This window comes from Acinonyx jubatus, chromosome D3 (genome assembly GCF_027475565.1).
Source record: "Acinonyx jubatus isolate Ajub_Pintada_27869175 chromosome D3, VMU_Ajub_asm_v1.0, whole genome shotgun sequence".
NCBI classification, from domain to species: domain Eukaryota; kingdom Metazoa; phylum Chordata; class Mammalia; order Carnivora; family Felidae; genus Acinonyx; species Acinonyx jubatus.
The window spans coordinates 20,118,675-20,142,579 of record NC_069392.1 but is presented as its reverse complement, the minus strand read 5'-3'; the positions used below and the strand labels follow the sequence as shown (position 1 = coordinate 20,142,579).

The window sequence follows — 23,905 nt, the reverse complement described above, 5'->3', positions numbered from 1 at the left end:
AGTGAGGGCTCCTCCTTCTCTTCTGTCCCCAACGTCACTCGCAGCAGCCCCTTCCTAGACAAAGGGTCTCAAAGGACACAAGGAAGCTCATCTTGCCCATCAGGTTGAGACACAAGGTTTCTTTGCACTGAAGTTCATGGACTGGGGGTTGTAGTTCCAGTGTTCTCAGCTCCCACCTGACCTCTGACGAATCCAGGGTCTCCATCCTTGGTCGTTTACCCATTTCTAGAAGTTTCCAGACCTATGTAACCCTCTTATTAGTCTTCAATAAGAATGCCTGTACTTTTTTTGCTCTTTGGGATGATTTCTTCTCTCACTGCAGCATAAGCCCTGGATTACCTATAGCTGAAACATATATTTCAGTCATTTGAAATGAGTCCCTGTCCATTCCTATCAATGCTGAGACCCAACCAGTGACTTTTCTTCTTCACTTTCATTGTATAATACTTGCAGAAAGATGTTGAATAATAATGGTGTTTAGCTCAGATTAGTCTTTTCATCTTATAGAAATGTCCCCCCGTCCCCACCTCATTAGCTAATTTTCTGGTTGTGGGACTGAGTCTGATGTGTGGGTACAAAGTGTGTTATCACATTATAAAATCTCTGCTTCCGATTTATGTGGTTTTTATTAGAGCTTTGCTTTCAGGTGGAGTGGACCAAGATGGTGGAGCAGCATGGAAGTTCTAAGCTTCTTTCACCCTAAAATGCAGCTAGATCAGCACCAAACCACTATTTCTAGCACACCTCGAAAATTGCTCTGAGGATTCACACAACAATCCGCATAACTTGAGCCACAGAACTTGGAAGGTACTTGGCACGGAGAGGTGAACTGGGGGAGAGAGAAGCCACAGAGGGTAGGGAATGGTATTTGGGGACAGAGGACAGAGAAAGGAAGGAACATACAGGAAAAGCACTCCCCTCAAAAGTAGTTGGAGAGAAAGAGTGGAAGCACCCATAAGTGCCTGAATAAGAAAGGGAGAAAGCAGAAAGCAGAAAGGAGAGGGTTTTAGTATCATTAGGACTCTATTACCAGGGCAGGACAGCACTGGAAACACTGCAGCGCATTACCTGGCAGCGTGCTGGTGGGAAGACCGAATTCCCAAGGACAGGCAGTGAGGTCTGAGGGATCGACGGGCCACATGGGAGAAGCAGTTTCCCTGGTACCCTGCTAGGAGGGCATTTGGTAGAGGTTGTATGGACTCCCCACAGGCAAAGCTCCCAGCGGACCACGGAGAACACAATTACTGGTATCGGAACAGAAACGCCAGGGTGAGGCAAAACCTGACGTGGGTAGTGTGTTGTTATTGCGTTGAAATGATACCACTACACGATCGCACAAACTTATTCTGTGGCAGGCCGGCATCCAGCCACACCTCTGAGCCTCTACAGCTGCGTGATAGCAGGAACTTTCCTGGGGGCAAGCCGGCATCTGGCCATGGCCTAGGGAGACCATCCGTGAAAGAGTTGGAGCGGGTCCAGGTGGCAGGGCCCTCAGAAGTGAAGAGTTTGGAAATACAGCCCCATATGACATAAAATTTGGGAGGGAAGTGCTGCCTGCCAGGCTGATGTCTTGGACAGGGACAGTATAGAAGTGGGGAATGGAAGGACCCCAGAGACCAAGGAGGGGTGCTTGATTGCCAGTCAGATAGAGCACAAAGTTCTGATCTAGAGACTGGAAAGTTAGGTGACGCCATTTTAACCTCTCCCATGCATCAACACACATCCCGCACACCGTGCCACACCAATCCACTTCAGTAAGTTAAGTAGCACCACCTAGTGGAGAATGGAGCCATGACACCAAGCCCCGACCAACTGCACCAACCAAGCCCTAGAAGAACACCACAAGTCTCTCCCACTCCTTAGGGTATGGACCATAAAGTGCTTCATAGTTTGACTTGTAGGGGAAACTGGATGTAATTTCATTCGGATTTCATTGTGTTTGCTGGTCCATCTATTCATTTCTTTGTTTTGTGTTTTCTTTTTTTTTCCTCTTCTTTCTTATTCTTGGATACAGAAAGAGAAAAAATTATTTTTTACTTTCCACTTTCATATAATTTTTTAAATTTTTTGACTATATTTTTTGGAAATTTATTTTTTATTCTATTTTACCTTCTTCAACTCATTTTATTCTGTTTTATTGTATACATTTTCTTAATTTTTAAACATTTATTTTTTTTTCTTTTCTTTCCATTCCCTTTTTTCTCTGTTCAATCAAGCTTCTTTCAACAACAAAACCAAAGCATACCTAGGATCTAGCTTCCTTTATTTGATTTTTTTGTTTGTTTTTAATCTTCTTCATTTTTATTTTTTATTTTATTAATTCTTTTCTTCCTCCAAAATGACAAAACAAAGGAATTCATCCTAAAAGAAAGAATAGGAAGAAATGACAGCCAGAGACCTGATCAACACAGATATCAGTAGATGTCTGAACTAGAATTTAGAATCATGATAATAAGAATATTAACTGGAGTTGAAAAAAAAGAATAGAATCCTTTTCTATGGAGATAAAAGAAATAAAATCTAGTCAGGACGAAATTAAAAACGCTATAACTAAGCTGCAATCTCGAATTGATGCCATGGCTGCAAGGATGGATGAAGCAGAAAAGCAAATTAGTGATATAGAAGATACAATTACGGAGAATAAGGAAGCAGAAAAAAGGAGAGAAACTAAGGCAAAAGAGCACAATATAAGAATTAGAGAACTCAGTGACTCACTAAAAAGGAATAACATCCAAATCATAGGAGTCCCAGAAGGTAAAAAGAGAGAAAAACAAGTAGAAAGTTTATGCAAGCAAATCATAATGGAAAACGTTCCTAACCTGGGGAAAGACACAAACATCAAAATCTAAGAAGCACAGAGAACTCCCATTAGATTCAACAAAAACCAACTATCAATAGGCATAACATAGTCAAATTCACAAAATAGACAAGGAAAGAATTATGAAAACAGCAAGGGGAAAAAAGTCCTTAACCTATAAGGTAAGACATATCAGGTTCACAGCAGACCTATCCGCAGAAACTTAGCAGGCCAGAAAAGAGTCGCAGGACATATTCAATGTGCTGAATTGGAAAAATATGCAAGAAATAAAGAAGTTCCCAGACAAACAAAAACTAAAGGAGTTTGTGACCACTAAACCAGCCTGCAAGAAACTTTAAGAGGGAGTCTCTGAGAGAAGAAAAGACAAAATGAAACAAAAAAGGCCAAAAGCAACAAAGAGTAGAAAGGACCAGAGAACACCACCAGAAACTCCAATTCTACAGGCAACACAATGGCACTAAATTCATATCTTTCAGTACTCACTCTAAATGTCAAAGTTCTAAACATTCCAATCAAAAGACATAGGATAACAGAATGGATAAGAAGAGAAGATCCATCTATATGCTGTTTACAAGAGACCCATTTTAGAATTAAAGTCACCTTCAGGTTGAAAGTAAGGGAATGGAGAACCATCTATCATGCTAATAGTCACCAAAAGAAAGCCAGAGTAACCATACTTATATCAGACAATCTAGATTTTAAAATAAGGACTGTAAAAATAGATGAAGAAGGGCATTATATTAAAAATAAGCGGTCTATCCACCAAGATCTAAGAATTGTAAACATTTATATCCCCAATGTGTAGATACCCAAATATATAAATCAATTAATCACAAACATACAGAACCTCATTGATAATAATACCATAAGAGTAGGGGACTTCAATACCCCACTAAACAGCAATGAACAGATCATCTAAACAGAAAATCAACAAGAAAACAATGACTTTGAGTTATATACTGGACCAGATGGACTTAACAGATATATTCAGAACATTTCACCCTAAAGCAGCAGAATACACATTCTTCTCGAATGCACATGGAATATTCTCCAGAATAGATCGCATACTGGGTCACAAATCAGCCACTAGCAAGTTCAAAAAGACAGAGATCATACCATGCTTATTTTCAGACCACAATGCTATGAAACTTGAAATCAAACACACGAAAAAATTTGGAAAGACAATGAATACTTGGAAATTATAGAACACCCTACTAAAGAATGAATGGGTTAACCAAGAAGTTAAATAGGAAATTAAAAAGTACATGGAAGCCAATGAAAATGATAATCTGACAGCCCAAAACCTCTAGGATGCAGCAAAGGCAGTCATAAGAGGGAAGTATATAGCAATCCAGGCCTTCCTAAAGAAGGAAGAATGGTCTCAGATACACAACCTAACCTTACACCTTAAGGAGCTGGAAAAAGAACAGTAAATAAAACCCCAAACCAGCAGAAGACATGAAATTATAAAGATTATAGCAGAAATCAATGCTATGGAAATCAAAAAAATAGTAGAACAGATCAATAAAAACAGGAGCTGGTTCTTTAAAATTATTAACAGAATTGATAAACCCCTAGCCAGTTTGATCAAAAAGGAAAAGGAAAGGACCCAAATAAATAAAATCAGAAATGAAAGAGAAGTCACAACCAACACTGTAGAAATACAAAAAAGAAGAAGAAGAAGAAGAAGAAGAAGAAGAAGAAGAAGAAGAAGAAGAATATTATGAGCAATTATATGTCAACAAACTGGGCAATCTGGAAGAAATGGACAAATTCCTAGAAACATATAAACTACCAAAACTGAAACAGGAAGAAATAGATTATTTGAACAGACCCATAACCGGTAAAGAAATTGAATTAGTAATAAAGAACCTCCCAAAAAACAAGACTCCAGGGCTGGATGGCTTTCCAGGAAAATTCTACCAAACATTTAAAGAAGAGGTAACTCCTATTCTTTTGAAGCTGTACTAAAAAATAGAAATGGAAGAAAAACTTCAAAACTCATTCTATGAGGCCAGAATTACCTTGATTCCAAAACCAGACAAAGACTCCACTATAAAGGAGAACTATAGTCCAATTTCCCTGATGAAAATGGATGCAAAAATTCTCAACAAGATACTAACCAACCAATCCAACAATGCATTAAAAGAATTATTCATCACAATCAAGTTGTATTTATATCTAACATGCAGGACTGATTCAATATCTGCAAATCAATCAATGTTATACATCACATTAATAAAAGAAAGGACAAGAACCACATGATCCTCTCAATAGATGCAGAGAAAGCATTTGACAAAATGCAGCATCCTTTCTTGATAAAAACCCTCAAGAAAGTAGGGATAGAAGGATAATACCTCAATATCATAAAAGCCAAATATGAAAGACCCACCACTAATATCATCCTCAATGGGGAAAAAACTGAGAGCTTCCCCCCTAAGGTCAGGAACACAACAGAGGTGTCCACTCTCACCACTGTTGTTTAACATAGTATTGGAAGTCCTAGCCTCAGCAATCAGACAACACAAAGACACAAAAGGCATCCAAATAGGCAGGGAGGAAGTCAAACGTTCACTCTTCACAGATGACATGACACTCTATATGGAAAATCCAAAATATTCCCCCAAAAAACTGCTAGAACAGATCCATGAATTCAGCAAAGTTGCTGGATATAAAATCAATGCACAAAAATCGGTTACATTTCTATACACCAATAATGAACAACAGAAAGAGAAGTCAAGGTATAAAACCCATTTACACCTGTACCAAAACCCATAAAATACCTAGGAATAAACCTAACCAAAGAGGTGAAAATCTACACACTGAAAACTATAGAAAGCTCATGAAAGAAATTGAAGAAGACGCAAAAAAATTGAAAAATATCCCATGCTCATGTATTGGAAGAACAAATATTGCTAAAATGTCAATACTACCCAAAGCAATCTACATATTCAATGAAATCTCTATCAAAATAACACCAGCATTCTTCACAGAGCTAGAATGAACAAATCCTAAAAATTGTGAGGAACTAGAAAAGACCCTGAAGAGACAAAACAATCCTGAAAAAGAAAATCAAAGCTGGAGGCATCATAATTTCAGACCTCAAGATGTGTTACAGAGCTATAATCATCGAGACAGTATGGTACTGGCACAAAAACAGACATTCAGATAAATGGAACAGAATAGACAACCCACAAATGGACCCACAAACGTATGGCCAACTAATCTTTGACAAAGTAGGAAAAAATATCCAATGGAATAAAGACAGTCTCTTCAGCAAATCATGTTGGGAAAACTGGACAATGGCATGCAGAAGAATGAACCTGGACGACTTTCTCACATCATACACAAAAATAAACTCAAAATGGATGAAAGACCTAAACATAAGACAGGAAGCCTTCAAAATCCTAGAGGAAGTAGCAGACAAAAACCTCTTTTACCTCCACTGCAGCAACATCTTACTCAATATGTCTCCAGAGGCAAGGGAAACAAAAGCAAAAATGAACTATTGGGACTTCATCAAGATGAAAATCTTCTGCACAGCGAAGGAAACAATCAACAAAACTAAAAGGCAACCTACGAATGGGAAAAGATATTTGCAAATGACATAAAAGATAAAGTGTTAGTATCAAAAATCTATAAAGAACTTGTCAAACTCAACACCCAAAAAGCAAATAATCCAGGGAAGAAATGACATGAATAGACACTTTTCCAAAGAAGACATCCAGATGGCCAACCGACACATGAAAAAAATGTTCAACATGACTCATCATCAAGGAAATACAAGTCAAAATCACAATGAGCTACCACCTCACACCTGTCATAATGCCTAAAATGAAAAACTCAGGCAAAGACAGATGTTGGTCAGGATGGGGAGAAAGAGGAACACTTTTGCATTGCTGGTGGAAATGCAAACTGGTGCAGCCACTCTGGAAAACAGTATGGAGGTTCCTCAAAAAATTAGAAATAGAACTACGCTACGACCCAGCAATTGCAATACTATGTATTTATCCAAAGGGTACAGGGGTGCTGTTTTGAAGGGGCACATGCACCCCAATGTTTATAGAAGCACTATTGACAATAGCCAAAGTAAGGAAAGAGCCCAAATGTCTATCAACAGATGAATGGATTAAGATGTGGTATATATATACAATGGAGTATTACTCGGCAATCAAAAAGAATGAAATCTTGCCATTTGCAATAATGTGGATGGAACTAGAGGGTATTATGCTGAGCAAAATTATTTAGTCAGAGAAAGACAAATATCATATGACTTCACTCGTGTGGAATTTAAGATACAAAATAGATGAACAGAAGGGAAAGAAAGTAAAAATAATATAAAAACAGGGAGGGGGACAAAACATAAGGGACTCTTATAATACAGAGAATAAACTGAGGGTTGCTGGAGTGGTTGTTATTGGGGGGATGGGCTAAATGGGCAAGGGGGCATTAAGGAGGACACTTGGGTTGAGCTATGGGTGTTATGTGTAGGAGACGAATCACTGGATTCTACTCCTGAAATCATTATTGCACTATATGCCAACTAACTTGGATGTAAATTTTAAAAAATAAATAAAATAATTTTTAAAAACTTTACTTTCAATTATGCAAATGACTTTTCACAGTCCAGAGAGATCACGTGATTTTCATCTGTTGATTTACTAATTTGTTGTCTTACCTTAGAGGAATCACCCATATGTAATCCCATTCCATATTTGCAAAACTCACATGTGGTCATAGTATGACTATTTTAGTCTGACAAGGGTATCCCACTATTGATATTTTATTTAGAATATTTATGTCAATATTTCATAATATTCCACAATTTTCCTTTTTCTGTATTTTATGTGCCAAGTGTTTGTATCACTGTATATTTCTTTCCATAAGAATTTAAGTTTTCCATTGTTTTTTGATGATTTGAATATATATATATATATGCTTCATATATACATATATGCTTCATATACATGTTATGCTTATATGCATATATATATGCTTCATATATATATATATATATATATATATATATGAAGCAAGCAAATGAAATTATGATCTCTGAAGATTGCTAGTGGTTTTTTGTGAAGTTAATCACATCTTATGCCTTTTTGTGGAAAAGTTCCTAATAAATTATCTATTCTTTTTCTAAGGAAATTGGTCTGCTTTTATTTTTGGAAATTTGTTTATTTTTTAAATGAAACCATTTTTACTTCCTAGTAAAGTATGCTTTTATTTATTATTAAGAGAGGTTAACAGTATTATTTTTTTTCATTTTTGATTTTTGTCCACGTGTCATTTCTCCTTTGCATATTTGTGTATTATCCACTTTCATGTAAAGGTTAGTAAGTGGATTGTTCTATTTTCTTATCAAAATCCTGATTGTCGGGGTGCCTAGGTGGCTCAATCGGTTAAGTGTCCGACTTCGGCTCAGGTCATGATCTCAGAGCTCGTGAGTTCGAGCCCCTCATCAGCCTCTGTGCTGACCGCTCAGAGCCTGGAGCCTGCTTCGGATTCTCTGTCTCTGTCTCTCTCTGCCCCTCCCCTTCTCTCTCTCTCTCTCTCTCTCTCTCTCTCTCTCTCTCAAAAATAAATAAGCATTTAAAAATGCATCTTCAAAAGACTAAACAAAAACCTGATTTGGGGGAGGAGGAGTTAGGATGGCAGAGCAGCATGGAGACCCTGAACTTGCCATATCCCTGAAATGCAGCTACATCAGCACCAAACTATTCTGAACACTTAGGAAATTGATCTGAGGGTTAACGCAACAATCTGTGCAACTTGAGCCACAGAACTGTACAGGTATGCGATGCAGAGCGGTCATCTGGGGGAGAGAAAATCTGCAGAGGGTACGGAGCCATTTTCGCTGAGGGAAGAGAGAAAGAGAAAGAGAAGGAGGTGGGGGAGTGCAGTGCATCAGGATCGTGCAAGAAAAGCAGTCCCCCTGCAAAAGTAGCTGGAGACAAAGAAAGAGGGAAAAAACACTCGCAGGGGGCTGAACAAAACAGTCTGTTCCCCAAAACCATTGATGGGGAGAAAGGAGAGGTTTTCAGTGCCACCAGGATTCTATCAATAGTGAAGCACAGAGTCTGAAGTTTTCAGAGCTCAGCCCATGGCGGTGTCCTCAGGACTGGAACTGTGACCTCCTCCTTTTGCCTCCTTTTGCACCTGGACCCCAAACAGGTCAAAGCTGAGGTGTCTCAGGGAATGAGAGCCTTGTAAACCTGCAGGTCCTTGCAGGCACAGAGACAACTACCTCTGCCCCAAGCTGCATGCCTGGGAGGGAAGACTCTGTGGGAGACTCACACATCTTAGCCCTCAGCACCTCTGGGGGACACAGTGAAGTCCTCAGACCCTGGAGTAGCCATGGGACCATCACCATCATGCTCAATCGTCAGTTCCTCCTGCTGCTGTGACCTAGACCCTGTCCTTGCCCCCATTATACTTCCAGTCTGACACATGTGGACATTCCATATATATTTGCTTAAAGAATGAATGAGTGAGTGACTGAATGGATGAATGAATGATGAAGACAAAGCTCTCAGGTAGGCAGTTGCTGTAACACCTGCATTCTTCCTATAGGGGAGGAAAGGCATTCCTGCAGCCTTGATTGTCTGTGACATTTCTACACCTCTTCACACTTCACACCGTGGTTTCAATGTGACACAGGGACAGCAGACCCATCACCTGCCCTCCACCTGCTCTCCCACCTGACCTCACCTGTGACATTCGGGGCACCCCTATCTCTGTAGTATCACGATCCATCCACCTGACACTCTGGACCATCCCTCCCTCTCCCATAGTCCAGGGTCCAGTCAGTCATCTCCCTATGCCCTATCCGGGGACTTGTGCCATTTCTCCCTTCCCTGTTTCCTCTGCTTCCATCTTCCTCCAGCTGCCCCTCTGCCCAGTGTCCCCTTCCAGGTATCCCTGTTTCAAGTTCTGTCCTGGAACTTCCCTCAGAGCTATATCTCTAATAAGCAGCACTGATGACAGGCATAGCTGGTATTAAAAGTCTCCCAGCACATGGAGTGGAGGTCATAGGATGGCGCCGTAGTGGTCCCTGCCCTGCCCAGGTCCTATTCTATCCCCACACCTGCAGCAGCCGCATCAGGGTTTGCTGAGTCCTGTCTGTCCTGCTCCAGAAAGGCCTCACATTCCCACAATGTGTGTCCTCCTCAGTGAAAGCGTGTGTCCCCTAAGTGAGCTCCTGTCCACACTCTGCCCCCAGAATCAGCCCACCTCCTCTGAGCCCCTCCCAGGGACAGATCCCCTCTGTTCTCTGTTCCCTGTGTCTTGTCCTCAGCTCCACAGCAGTTCACAGGCTTTCCCGGGTCAGGACTGCCTGTGTCCTTCCCCTTGACTCCCATCACAGAGGATGCATTATCAGGGACAGCACACCAGGATGGCATCTCTGTCCTTCCCTGGAAGGCTACTCTCATTTGATGGAAACACAAGCATCAGGGAAGCAGGAGAAAAAGAGATTTGAGCACAAAGGGAACGAAGGAGGGGTTCTCGTGGAGACCAGCCGGGGGCGATGTGAGACCATGTCTGGGGGTTTCTGTAGGACAGGGGTCCCCAGCTGACAGGAGGCCTCAGGGCCTAGCCCTGGCTTCCTAAGGGGACTGGGCAGGCATGCCCTCTCTGAGCCTGGCTGAGTCCCCTGTATACAGACCTGTGTGTGGTCTCAACAATTGCTTCCTCCAGGCCCAGTCATGGGGAAAACTAGAACATCAGATAGGCTCCCTGTCCAAAGGCTCCAGACCCTGCGTGTGCATACAAGGAGAGGCAGGGATGGGTCACATGTGCATGAGAAGCCCCACGTGTGTGAGTTCCATGGGGAGGGGATAAAAGAAGCCAGAGGCAGCCCAGCCCCAGCTTTGTGGCCTAAGAAGAGGCTGTGTCACCATGGTCTGGACCCCTGTCCTCCTCGTGCTCCACTGTCACCGCATAAGTAGAGACAGCCCTCAGGGCCTCAGGGAAGCCCCCTAGCCTGAGACAAATGCCTTTGACTTGGGTTCCAAACAGCTGCAAATTGTCCCTTCTCTGCATTCTGATATGCTGGTGTTTGCAGATTCTCTGTCCCAGCCACCCTCCCTCTCGGAATCCCTGGAATCATCACCAGACTCACCTGCACACTGAACAATGGCATCAGTGTTGGCGGCTGTGGCACATACTGTTAACAGGAATATCAGCATTAGCTGAATATTACCTTAACACCGAAATTTTCCATATTTTTAATATAAACAAACACTAACAAAAAGAATACTTCTTGGAAAATTAGAGGCAGATAAAAAATAAATTGTTTTATTTCATTTTTTATCTTATATCTAACATTGACATAGAGGGTAAAAATTATCAAAGAATATTGCTATGGCCAATACTACTTAATATTTCTCTTCAATTTCTTACTAATACAAAATGAATCTAACTAAAATGAGAAGTAAAGTGTAATGAGAAGGAGTCGAGTTTTTTTTTTAACTTTATTTATTTATTCTGAGGGGGGAGGGGCAGAGATTGAGGGAGAGAGAGAATCCCAAGCCTGCTCCACACTGTCAGCTCCGAGCCTGATCCAGGAACCGTGAGATCATGACCTGAGCTGAAATCAAGGGTCAGATGCTTAACTGACTGAGCAAACCAGGGACCCCAGGGTTTTTATTTGAGAGAAGAAATATATTACATAGTGAGTTCAGGGTACTTACTTTAAAAATATTTTACTGATAAAATAATTCAGTAAAACCATTAGAAATATATAAAACTTGTATTACTTATTTTAATCATTTTTAAAGAAGAATTATACTTCTTCATAAATTAAAGATAATGAAAGTGATTCTAATGGTATTACCAAAAAGGTAAACGTGCCAAGTAAACATCTTGAGACGTGTGCAATCTGTTTTAAAAAATAATTGCAAACTCCCTGAAAAATATGAAAGCAAACTGGGAAAACAAATTGAACATTTTTTTGGTCTTGAATGAGAAAACCAACTGAGTACATCAACAGTTAGTAGGTGATGCCATATAACTTACTTTCTACTTTCTGTTTTCCAGTGTGGAGTCTGAATGGAAGATATTTTCTAACTACAAAGAAATTGAGGAAAATCTGACTATGTATTGCAGACAGGGAAAGACATAACAATGGATTACAGAAAGGAATGTGAGAAATGAAAGGTCATGGAGTGTCTGAACTAGGGACACCCCGGAGGGAGTTTCATAAATCCATGGTGGGAGCAGTCAGCATGGCCGTGTGCACCTGCAGCCACAGTCAGCTGGCAGATTTAGGGGGAGAAGAAGCATCCTGGTGGATGCCATGGGCGTGGGGAGGGGGCTAGTGAGGTGAGGAGACTAATCCTTGGTGGTTGATGAGGGATGGAGTATGGTGATAATGATGATCCATGACTTGATGTAAGTGAGGAGGGACAAGAGGTATAAGGAAGTGAAGAAATCAGCAGGGAAAGGGAAAGAGAAAATGCAGTTTCTTTTCTATTCCAAAAACCCTCCCACTCACCTTCACCCTGGACAGGAGGGGGTGCTATCTCTCCCACCCTGCCTCCTGCCTGGTCACCTTGACACCAAGGTGTCAAGAAAAAAAATTGGTTGTGATAATAGTTGAACTATTAAAAACTAGATGACAGCAGGGCTCCCTTAGCCTTTCAGGGGGTGTGATTCTCTTCCAGAGACTTCCTGCAAATGTCAAAATATATAATCATTTTTCTTATGCCCCAGAATCTCTTTCTTAAGAACTATCTGGACAGTAGATCCCCCATGGAAACATTCTTCTCTTGTCCCTTATATCACAGGCTTTAGCCCATCTCTGTCTCCTACTCAATCCCAGGAGACACCTGGGGATCCAGGGGGCTGTGGGTTGGCTGTGGTGTGGGGGCAGGAAGGAGGGGGTGTGTGCTCAACCCCTATCCTGTGATCTCTGACACTTGAGGATAGGATGACTATAAGCTTTGTGTCTGTAGACAAAAAAATGGGACAGATTCCTGTCACTCAGTAAGACCTGGACTTCTGATTCAGTGAATTGCTAACAGGTCTGTTCTCAAAGGAGTCCTCACTGCCGAATTAAATACTCTTCCAAGAAAAGTTCTTTCAGACCCTTGCCCTTTTAATCCAGAATCCAGGGTCCTGAACATTTTAACAGAGAATCAGCTTCATGAATAGATTTTTATGGAGAACCATCTTTCACAGGGTAAGAAAGCCACAAGAACTGAGGGCCAGTTGGCCTCATTTTTGGTCACACAGAAACACACACACACACACACACACACACACACACACACACTCATAGACACACAAGGATCTTCCCTCTCTCTGAGTGTCTACTATTTTTGACTCTTCAGTTCCTAGGCCTCTTTGTCCCTCCAGAAGTCAGGGACAACCTATGCTCACCCAGCCATCCTCAGGATCTCAGTAACTGGGAGGCAGAATCCCCATTAGCAGAAAACCCCAGGAATAATGAGTGTAACTGGGGTCCTGTCACCAGGTAGCCAGGATGTGCACTAAACACCAGCTCTCCCGGGACAAGGCCGATATCAGGAAACCTATAGCAGGTCTCTGTCCCCATGGGAAGCTCAGTCCACAACCATCTCTGGACTCCAATGTGCACCTGAGGGGCTGTGTGGTACATTGATTCTGAGAGCAGCAGCCTGAATGCTGCTCTCATGAGGCCAAGGCCATAGGGAAGTGACACACAATCTCCCCCTGCTGTCAGGGCTGGGCTGACACTCCCTCAGCGACACCTCCAGACAGGGTGGACTTTTACAGCAAACTCTACTGTTCCAACCCAGAGCCACAAGGCTTGTGACCTCAGGGACATAGTCCCCCTTATCTCCACCTCTCCATCACTCACATGTGGGTTCTTTGAATGACCTGGAACTTCTGGGTCCAGGTGGCCTTGGGTAACAGAAATTCATTCTTTTAGTCATGGGTAGATGAATGAGTACTTGCTCTGTCCTGAATATGCTGGACACAAGGCACAGGGATACAACTTTGCACACCCCAGAGACAATTCTGACCCCAAATAGTTTTGTCCTGGAACCTCTCTCAGTGTTTAATAATTCCATCACCGAGATGGCTCTGAGATTCAAAGGAACAGGCCCCTTATAGGGTTTCACTGGATACCATGTTGGGCTTTCCATCCTGCTAAATCAGACCCATGATAATAAAACTCATGACTAAAAAAAAAAATAAGAAGAAATGAATAAAAAATCAAACTACTTTAGTAAAATTTTATAGACTCCTATTCACCTGAAAACAGAAGGCATTCCTATTCCATTGTTTTTCCATCCTTGATTTTAACCACAATCTCCATCCATATTCTCTCTGGAGTAAGCACAGACCTGGGAAAAATACACTAATGATTTTACCTGCATCTTCTCAATGACATCAGCATTGAAATTAAATCAATCTTAATGAGATGAATTTTATGTAAAAGGACACACCCATTTATATGCAGGTTTGGCTAAGTGATGACTAATACATAATCTCTGTCACCGGAACCTTGTCAGAGCATCCGCAATTGTTATTCATTTTCTCCTAGAACTTCCTACAGGTTTGTTCCTTGTGCTCTGAGGTCAGTGCCACACACAGCCTCACATGGCAGGGCTCCTGCAGACTGTGCACTGGGAGAACAGATCCTAGGAGGGAATCACTGCCCACAATGTATGCAGAACTGTTGTTTTAAGCAGGTGGAAATCATAATGGATTACAAAGATTTTCAGTGAGTAACCCCTCTATGCATGGGCACTAGGACTTCTATGCACAACCTGGAGAGAATCTCTCCCCATCTCCTCAGTGCTGCAGGAACCTCAGAGGAAGGAAATCCTGGAAACCAGGGAGGAATCACATAAGAGGAAAGATGCAGTGACCTGCATAAAAGGGGCCATGTGTCCATGGGGACCTGTCAGTGCTTTGGACTTGAACCTGATCTAAGAAGAGTTTGTGTAGAGACACCTCATCAGTCCAGACCCATGAATAGCCAAGAGAGACATGGACAGACTCACCCTGAAGAATCTGAGTAGAGCATAGAGTCTGCCTTCAGGTGATGGGAAGACATGTAAGGGGACACTTGACTTGGTCCTAATGCAGGAAACAGTGGACAGAGCAGTGAGGAGGCAAGAGCTGTCTCTGATGAGCTCTGGTCACCATGTCACACAATGGTGTGTCTGTGTCTGGACATTAGGGGGAGCTCAAGGCCAGTTTCAGAGGAGTCAGGGGTGATCAGAGCTGGGACCTGGCACCTGGCACTGCCTGTGCTTTCTGCTCAGGGCTCACAGCTGTGACCTCACTGATGGCCGAGGGACCTGACCACGCCCAGTAAGGGATCTACAGCTCAGGTTCTCATTTGCATGGATGGGCCCTCCCTCTCTCCGAGGATGAAGAGGGGAAGGGAGACATTAGGGGAGGTCTGCTCAGCTGTGGACCTGCAGAAGGAAGGAAGGATCCGCGATAACCTCCACCATGGCCTGGTCTCCTCTCCTCCTCATCCTCCTCGCTCACTGCACAGGTGACTGATGTGGGGACAGGGGAAAGGGACACACTTTCCTGGGAGGACAAAATGGGCCCTGCTTCTTCCTCATGTCTCTATACCAGCATCACCTTCTCTGTGTCTCTCCCCCTTTACAGTGTCCTGGGCCCAGTCTAGGTTGACTCAGCCGCCCTCAGTGTCTGGTTCTCTGGGCCAGAGGGTCACCATCTCCTGCGCTGGAAGCAGCTCTAATATTGGTGGTTATGGTGTGAACTGGCACCAGCAATTCCCAGGAATGGCCCCCAAAACCATCATCTATAGTGATAACAATCGACCCTCCGGGGTCCCAGATCGATTCTCCGGCTCCAGGTCTGGCAACACAGGCACCCTGACCATCACTGGGCTCCAGGCCGAGGACGAGGCTGATTATTACTGCTCAGCGTGGGACAGCAGTGGCAGTGCTCGCACAGTGTTCCAGGCCTGTGGGGAAGTGAGACAAAAACCTGCTTTCTCGTCTGTAAAGAGAGGGAACAGACCAGCAGTCGCCTGCTCAGCTATGCCTGTGATGCTCCTTATTCTTTTGCTGATACTCTGGGCCCCGGTCCATCCAGCGACACCTTGTGTGATTGAGGCTCCTCCTGTCCCTTCTGTTCTCAAATTCACTCTGAGCAGACCATTCTTAGACAAAGAGTCTTCATGAAACAGATGTTTTCGTTTTGTTTTTTTGTTTTCTGGGGTATTTTGCTTCTAGGCTGGATCATATTATTTTTTTCTTTTTTTTTTAAATAAATGAAACATTTTATTTTGCCTCTGAACTTATCATGGGACCTCAATTACACCCATGCTCTGCTTGAAGAAAAAGTCAGTCTTGTTTGCGTATGATATTTTACCCAATTGGTTATAAATGGTGCTGGTTGGTTTTTGTCTTATTTCCTGATTTGAGAAATAGATGCCAACTTAAAATTACAAAATTATAAAAATTAACCCAAAAAATTTTGTCCATAGGAAAAAAACTGCATGTGAATGTCTATAGCAGTTTCATTCATAAACACTAAAAATTGAAACCAACCAGAAATCTGCACAGGGATGTTTATTCCAGGTTTATCTCTAATCACTCAAACCTGGAACCAACTAAGATGCCACCAAATAGGTGGTACATTTATAAAATGGGATATGATTCACAGGACAATTAGAGTTATAGCACATACTGGAAAAGGCAAAACTCTCGAGAATATAAACATTTGTGGTTCCTGGGGGACTGAAAGTAGAAAAAGAGTTGATCACATGAAGAGAGGAAAATGTTTCCCAGCAATACAATTATTCTATATGATAGTATAATGACCCTGAAATGACACTATGGCATTGCCAGAACTCATGGAAAACTGTACAGCCACATGACAGAACCTTAGAGTGCACATGCAAAAAACTAATTTAGGAGAGTTGGGGCCCATGATGGAATGTAGAATGTGACAATTCTATTGACTTCCAAGACAAATGCGTGAACCCACCTCAGTGCAGGGGTTGGGAGAAAGCTGCTGAGCTGTGTGACTTTGAAAATGAGTGGAGCCTCTACATGTAAAGACGTAAGAAACTGCATGCAAGTTCTGAACTCTAGTAGATAAGGTGGTATCCCATGGGGGAACAGGTAGATTATTTTGAATTGGCTGCACTATGTACTGGAACGGAACAAGCAAGTAAATGGTGGTGGTGGGGCCAGATTGCTCACTTTAAGAATGGAAAGTCACAGCTATAACCAAGGGAAGAGACTTAAGTGAAGTGTGTGGTCATGGATTAGAGCTGGAGACGGCAGTTTGGAATCATGTGTAATATGGGAATAGTCACCAATATGTGCACATTGTTGGGTTAGTGTACTCATATATATGTCTTTGTCATCTGAACAAGACTGGAAGCAATGATGCCTCATAGCCATGAGATGCATTTTCCCACATACTGCTTTCTAATACTGTTCTCCAGGGAAGAGATGTAGGCTTCTTTGGAGAAATGCTTAATTCTTAGATCAGGAATTACACGGGATGAGCATAGAGTAACCTGTAGTGTCAGAAAGTGAAGAATCCTTCAAAACAAACACAAGCGCATCCATGCACACCCACCACATACATGCAAGTGTGTGTGCGTGTGTGCGCGCGCACACACACACACACACACACACACACATGACAGGGTGTGTCAAGGACCTCATGAGCCAAATTAAAGGGCTCCCATTGGGCAAAACTGGAAAGATTTGAGCAACCAAATAAATGTAATAGTATGGGGTTAAAACTCAAAGTCTAAAATATCTGTCCATGATCCATATTGTTAACTGGTTGTATAAATGAATAAATGGAAGGAGAAGAGACGTATTCCCATGTAGATATTTCAAGGAACAAGTGTAAATACTTGGCCCTGAAGGATGTCAGGCATAATCCCCACTCAGTAAGTACAAAAAAGTACAAAGTACAAAGGTACAAAAGGTACAAAAGGTACAAAAAAGAAGGATAGTCTAGGGGCGCCTGGGTGGCTCAGTCGGTTAAGCGGCCGGCTTTGGCTAAAGTCATGATCTCACGGTCCGTGAGTTCGAGCCCCGCATCGGGCTCTGTGCTGACAGCTCAGAGCCTGGAGCCTGTTTCAGATTCTGTGTCTCCCTCTCTCTCTAACGCTCCCCCGTTCATGCTCTGTCTCTCTCTGTCTCAAAAGTAAATAAACGTTAAAAAAAATTTAAAAAAAAAAGGAGAGTCTAAGAAAATTTCACAATAAGAGAAGCTTAAGGAAACATCATGACTAAACATCACAAAGAATCCTTGAACTGGATCTTAGAACAGAAGAAGAACATTAGGTAAAAACTAAGAAAATCTGAATAAATTGTTATGGGTTAAACTGTGTCTCTACCAATTCATGTGATAAAAAGTTCCCCCAAATCTTATATTTCAGGATGTAACCTTATTTGAAATGAGATTGCTGCAGATCTAATTGGCTAAGGTGAGACCACTAAGGTTTAATTGCATGTGTCATAATTCTTTTCTCTGTTTGGTTTTCCTCTGACTCTTTGGTTGGAGTGATGGTCAATTGTGTATGAATATTTTAGAGAACAGAGCCTATGAACCCATTCTTCAGTTTCATAGAAGGCCTTGAGATTACAGAAAAGAAATATATAAAATGCTGTTTTCTTTTTAAGGTCAATCCCTAGGGCATTTACCAAATAAACATGATTAAGGCTAAATATGGGTTGGGTACCTTATCCTGGAGGCCCTTTCATGTAGAAATGGAGAAATTCTAAGACGACAGAGGGCCCTTGTACAGTGTAATGGTTTATAACGGTCCTCATACTGAGAACAATTATAAATCTGGACTAATAAAAAGGAAAATGAATCATATGTATGTCAGAGAGACAGAAGAAATAATGAATTCCCAGGGTAACTGTAAAGGGTAATTGAAAACCCAGCCTGAGAAGCATGAACAGTAGACACGTTTTGGTTGAAAGCATTTTAGTCTCATGACAAATACAGACATCAAATCTCAGGACCTGTGCAGGGGGTTATGGGATGTAACAGGACACTCTCATAATACAGCAACATTAGTCTCCCTGTAAGGAAAACTCAAACAAACTTTTTAAAATTTTTATTTACTTAAACTCAATTAGTTAACATACAGTGTAGTATTGGCTTCAGGGGTAGAACCCAGTGATTCATCACTTACATATAACACTCAGTGCTCATCCCAACAAATGCCCTTCTTAACGCCCATCAGCCATTTAGCCCATCCCCCGACATACCTCTCCTCCAGCAACTCTTAGTTTTTTATGATGTATTTAAGAGTCTTTTATGGTTTTCTTCCCTCTCTGTTTTTATCTTATTTTTGCTTCCCTTCCCTATGTTCATCTGTTCTGTTACTTAAATTCCACATATGAGTGAAATCAGTCTTTCTCTATCTCACTTAGCATAATACACACTGGTTCCATTCACATTGTTGTAAATGACAAGATTTCATCCTTTGTGATTGCTGAGTAGTATTCCATTGTATATATAGATACCACATCTTCTTTAATCATTCATCAGTCGATGGACATTTGGGCTTTTTTCATACTTTGTTGATTGTTGATAGTTCTTCTATAAACACCAAGGTGCATATGCCCCTTCAAATCAGCAGTTTTTGTATCTTTTGGATAAATACTTAGTAGTGCAATTGCTGGGCCATAGGGTAACTATATTTGTAATTTTTTGAGGAGTCTCCATACTGTTTTCCAGAGTGGCTGCACCAGTCTGCAATCCCACCAACAGTGCAAAAGTGTTCCCCTTCTACACATGCTCACCAACACCTGTTGTATTTAGCCTTTCTGACAGTTGTGAGGTGGTATCTCACTGTGGTTTTGATTTGTATTTCTCTGATGATGAGGGATGTTGAGCATCTTTTCATGTGTCTGTCAACCATCTGGATGTCTTCTTTGGAAAACTGTCTATTTATGTCTTCTGCCCTTTTCTTCATTGGATTATTTTTGGGAGATGTTGAATTTGATAAGTTATTTATAGATTTTGGATATTAACCCTTTATCTGATATGTCATTTGCAAATATCTTCTCCCATTCCGTCGGTTGCCTTTTAGTTCTGTCGATTGTTTCCTTCACCATGCAAAAGCTTTTTATCTTGAAGTCCCAATAGTTCATGTTTGCTTTTATTGCCTCCAGAGACATGTCTAGTAGGAAGTTGCTGTGGCCAAGGTCAAAGAGGTTGCTGCCTGTTTTGTCCTGTAGGATTTTGGGTTTTTGTTTTGGGTTTTTTATTAATATAATTTATTGTCAAATTGGCTTACATACAACACCCAGGGCTCATTCCAACGAGTGCCCTCTTCAATACCCTTCACCCATTTTCCCCTCTCCCCCACCCCCATCCACTCTCAATTTGTTCTCTTAAATATAGAGGCAAACCCTCCCTCTCTGTAACTGTTTTTCCCCTTCCCTTCTCCCATGGACTTCTGTTAAGTTTCTCAAGATCCACATATGAGTGAAAACATGATATCTGTCCTTCTCTGACTGACTTATTTCACTCAGCATAATACCTTCCAGTTCCATCCACGTTATTGCAAATGGCATGATTTCATTCTTTCTCATTGCCAAGTAGTATTCCATTGTATATATAAACCACATCTTCTTTATCCATTCATCATTTGGTGGACATTTAGGCTCTTTCCCTAATTTGGCTATTGTTGAAATCACAGCTATAAACATTGGGGTACATGTGCTCCTATGACTTAGAACTTCTATATCCATTGGGTAGATTCCTAGCAGTTCTATTGCTGGGTCATAGGGTAGTTCTATTTTTAATTTTTTGTTTTCAAGAGCAGCTGCAACAGTTTGTATTCCCACCAACAGTTCAAGAGGGTTCCCGTTTCTCCACATCCTCGCCAGCATCTATAGTTTCCTGATTTGTTAATTTTAGCCACTCTCACTGGTGCGAAGTGGTATCTCAGTGTGGCTTTGATTTGTATAACCCTGATGATGACTGATGTTGAGCATCATTTCATGTCTGTTGGCTATCTGGATGTCTTTTTTGGAAAAGTGTCTAATCATGTCTTCTGCCCATTTTTTTTCACTAGATTATTTGTTTTTTGGGTGTGGAGTTTGACAAGTTCTTTATAGATTTTGGATACTAGCCCTTTATCTGATATGTCATTTGCAAATACCTTTTCCCATTCCATTGGTTGCCTTCTAGTTTTATTGATTGTTTCTTTTGCAGTGCAGAAGCCTTTTATCTTGATGAGGTCCCAATAGTTCATTTTTGCTTTTAATTCCACTTCCTTTGGAGATGTGTTAAGCAAGAAATTGCTGCGGCTGAGGTAAAAGAGGTTGTTGCCTGCTTTCTCCTCCAGGGTTTTGATGGTTTCCTGTGTCACATTTAGGTCTTTCATCCATTTTGAGTTTATTTTGGTGTATGGTGTAAGAAAGTGGTCTAGTTTCATTCTTCTGGACTGCATGTTGCTGTCCAGTTCTCCCAACACCATTGCTAAAAAGACTGTCTTTTTTCCATTGAATACTCTTTCCTGCTATGTCAAAGATTAGTTGGCCATAAATTTGTGGGTCCAATTCTGGGTTCTCTATTCTATTCCATTGATCTATGTGTCTGTTTTTGCACCAATACCATACTGTCTTGATGAGTGTAGCTTTGTAGTAGAGGCTAAAGTCTGGGATTGTGATGCCTCCTGCTTTGGTTTTCTTCTTCAATATTACTTTGGCTATTCAGGATCTTTTGTAGTTCCATACGAATTTTAGGATTATTCTAGCTTTAAAAAGAATGCTGGTGCAGTTTTTGATTGGGATTGTATTGAATGTGTAGATTGCTTTGGGTAGTATTGGCATTTTAACAGTATTTATTTTTCCAATCCATGAGCACAAAATAAATGTTTTTCCATTTCTTTGTGTCTTCTTCAATTTCAATTTTAGGATCTCTTGTAGGGCTGGTTTAGTGGTGATGAATTCCTTCAGCTTTTGTTTGTTTGGGAAGACCTTTGTCTCTCCTCCTAGTCTGAATGACAGACTTGCTGGATAAAGGATTCTCAGCTGCATATATTTTCTGTTCATCACATTGAAGATTTCCTGCCATTCCTTTCTGGCCTGCCAAGTTTCAGTAGATAGATCCGTCACTAGTCTTATCGGTCTCCCTTTATATGTTAGAGAGTGTTTATCCCTAGCTGCTTTCAGAATTTTGTCTTTATCCTTGTATTTTGCCAGTTTCACTAGGATACGTCGTGCAGAAGATCGATTCAAGTTACGTCTGAAGGGAGTTCTCTGTGCCTCTTGGATTTCAGTGCCTTTTTCCTTCCCCAGATCAGGGAAGTTCTCAGCTATGTTTTGTTCAAATACCCCTTCAGCCCCTTTCTCTCTCTCTTCCTCTTCTGGAATTCCTATTATACGGATATTGTTGTGTTTCATTGCATCACTTAGTTCTTTAATTCTCCCTTCATACTCCTGGATTTTTTTATCTCTCTTTTTCTCAGCTTCCTCTTTTTCCATAATTTTATCTTCTAGCTCACCTATTCTCTCCTCTGTCTCTTCAATCCGGGCTGTGGTCGTCTCCATTTTATTTTGCACCTCATCTATAGCACTTTTTAGCTCCTCATGACTGTTTCTTAGTCCCAAAGTATCTGTAGCAATAGATTCTCTGCTGTCCTCTTTGCTTTTCTCAAGCCCTGCGATTAATTTTATGACTATTATTTTAAATTCATGTTCCGTGATATTGCTTAAATTGTTTTTGATCAATTCGTTAGCTGCCGCTACTTCCTGAAGTTTCTTTTGAGGAGAATTCCTCCATTTTGTCATTTTGGATAGTCTGTGGGGTGGCACAGAACTGTAGGGCACTTCCCCTGTACTATCTGGAGTAACTTGTGTTGGTGGGCGGGGCCACAGTCACACCCCATGTCTGTTCCTAGTCAACTGCTGGCATCACAGTCAGACTGGTGTGTACCTTATCTTCCCCTCTGCCTGGGGCAGGACTCACTGTGGAGTGGTGTGGCCCCTGTCTGGGCTACCTGCACACTGCCAGGATTGCCGTGCTGCTTGTATGGGATCTGGTGTATTAGCCAGGGTGGATCCGCAAGGTGCACCAGGGAAGGAAGGGCAGGCTCAGCTCAGTTTGCTGTCGGTGGTCCCCTGCGGGAAGGGCCCTGCAGCACCAGGAGGGAAGCAGGCAGACCCGTCCAAGGGATGGATCTACAGAAGCACAGCATTGGGTGTTTGTGTGGTGCAAGCAAGTTCGGTGACGCAACTGGTTCCCTTTGGGAGTTCGGCTGGGGGATGGGAGAGGGAGATGGTGCTGGAGAGCGCCCTTGTTCCCTGTGGAGCTGAGCTCTGTCTTCTGGGGCTCAACACCTCTCCCACCCGGTGTCCTTTTGCCCTCCCGCTCTCCGAGCAGGGCTGTTGACTTTTAACATTCCAGATGTCAGGTCCAGGTGGCTGTCAGAACTCATGGAATCCGGCCCCTCCGCTTTTGCAAGCCACACTTGGGGGCTCTGCCTTGCCCAGCACGCTGCCCCCCCTTTGCCCCGGATCCCTCCCACCAGTCCGTGTAGTGCGCACCACCTCTCCGCCCTTCCTACCCTCTTCCATGGACCACTTGTGTACACTTGACTCTGGAGAGTCCATTCTGCTAGTCTTCTGGTGGTTTTATGGGTTATTTAGCAGATGTGGGTGGAATCTAAGTGATCAGCAGGATACGGTGAGCCCAGCATCCTCCTACGCAGCCAACTTCTCAGAACAGCCTGCCTGTATATATAAAATTCTAAAGATTCTACCAAAAAACTGTCAGAACCAAGAAATAAATTCAGTAAAGTCACAGGATACAAAATCAATGTACAGAACTCTGTTACATTTCTATACACTGATAATGAAGCCTCAGAAAGAGAAATTAAGAAATCAATCCACCTGGCTCTGGTTCTCACTGTGGCTTAGCCTCTGGGTGCTCACAGGCCCTTGGGGAGCCCCAGGTCAGGCCCCACAGCTTTCACTCCATCCCCTCCTGGGGTGAGATTTCCAGACAAGGGTCAGGTTCAGGGTTCAGGCTGGGGCTGGCCAGCGAGGGGGAGGGGGGCTGGTTTGCATGAAGGGTCTCTCCCTCCCCTTGGGTTGCTGGAGGCAATAA

At 42.1% G+C, this 23,905-nt stretch overlaps 1 protein-coding gene and 1 gene segment (V, D, J or C); both read left to right on the top strand.

Annotated features, from left to right (window-relative positions):
• Positions 1–23,905, top strand: part of LOC106988621 (immunoglobulin lambda-1 light chain-like) — a 505,411-nt gene that overhangs the window by 35,707 nt on the left and 445,799 nt on the right. The window contains exons 1-2 of one of the 2 annotated variants that reach the window (XM_053206516.1): positions 15,175–15,320; positions 15,440–15,742. The exons of the other annotated variant lie outside the window; for it this stretch is intronic. Coding sequence (XP_053062491.1) covers positions 15,275–15,320; positions 15,440–15,742 — 349 coding nt within the window. The 5' untranslated portion in view covers positions 15,175–15,274. Of the gene's footprint in view, positions 1–15,174; positions 15,321–15,439; positions 15,743–23,905 lie in introns of those variants that run through there. 2 annotated transcript variants of the gene reach the window in all.
• The window catches only part of LOC106988734 (immunoglobulin lambda variable 5-39-like), a 603,934-nt gene that overhangs the window by 148,339 nt on the left and 431,690 nt on the right, over positions 1–23,905 (top strand).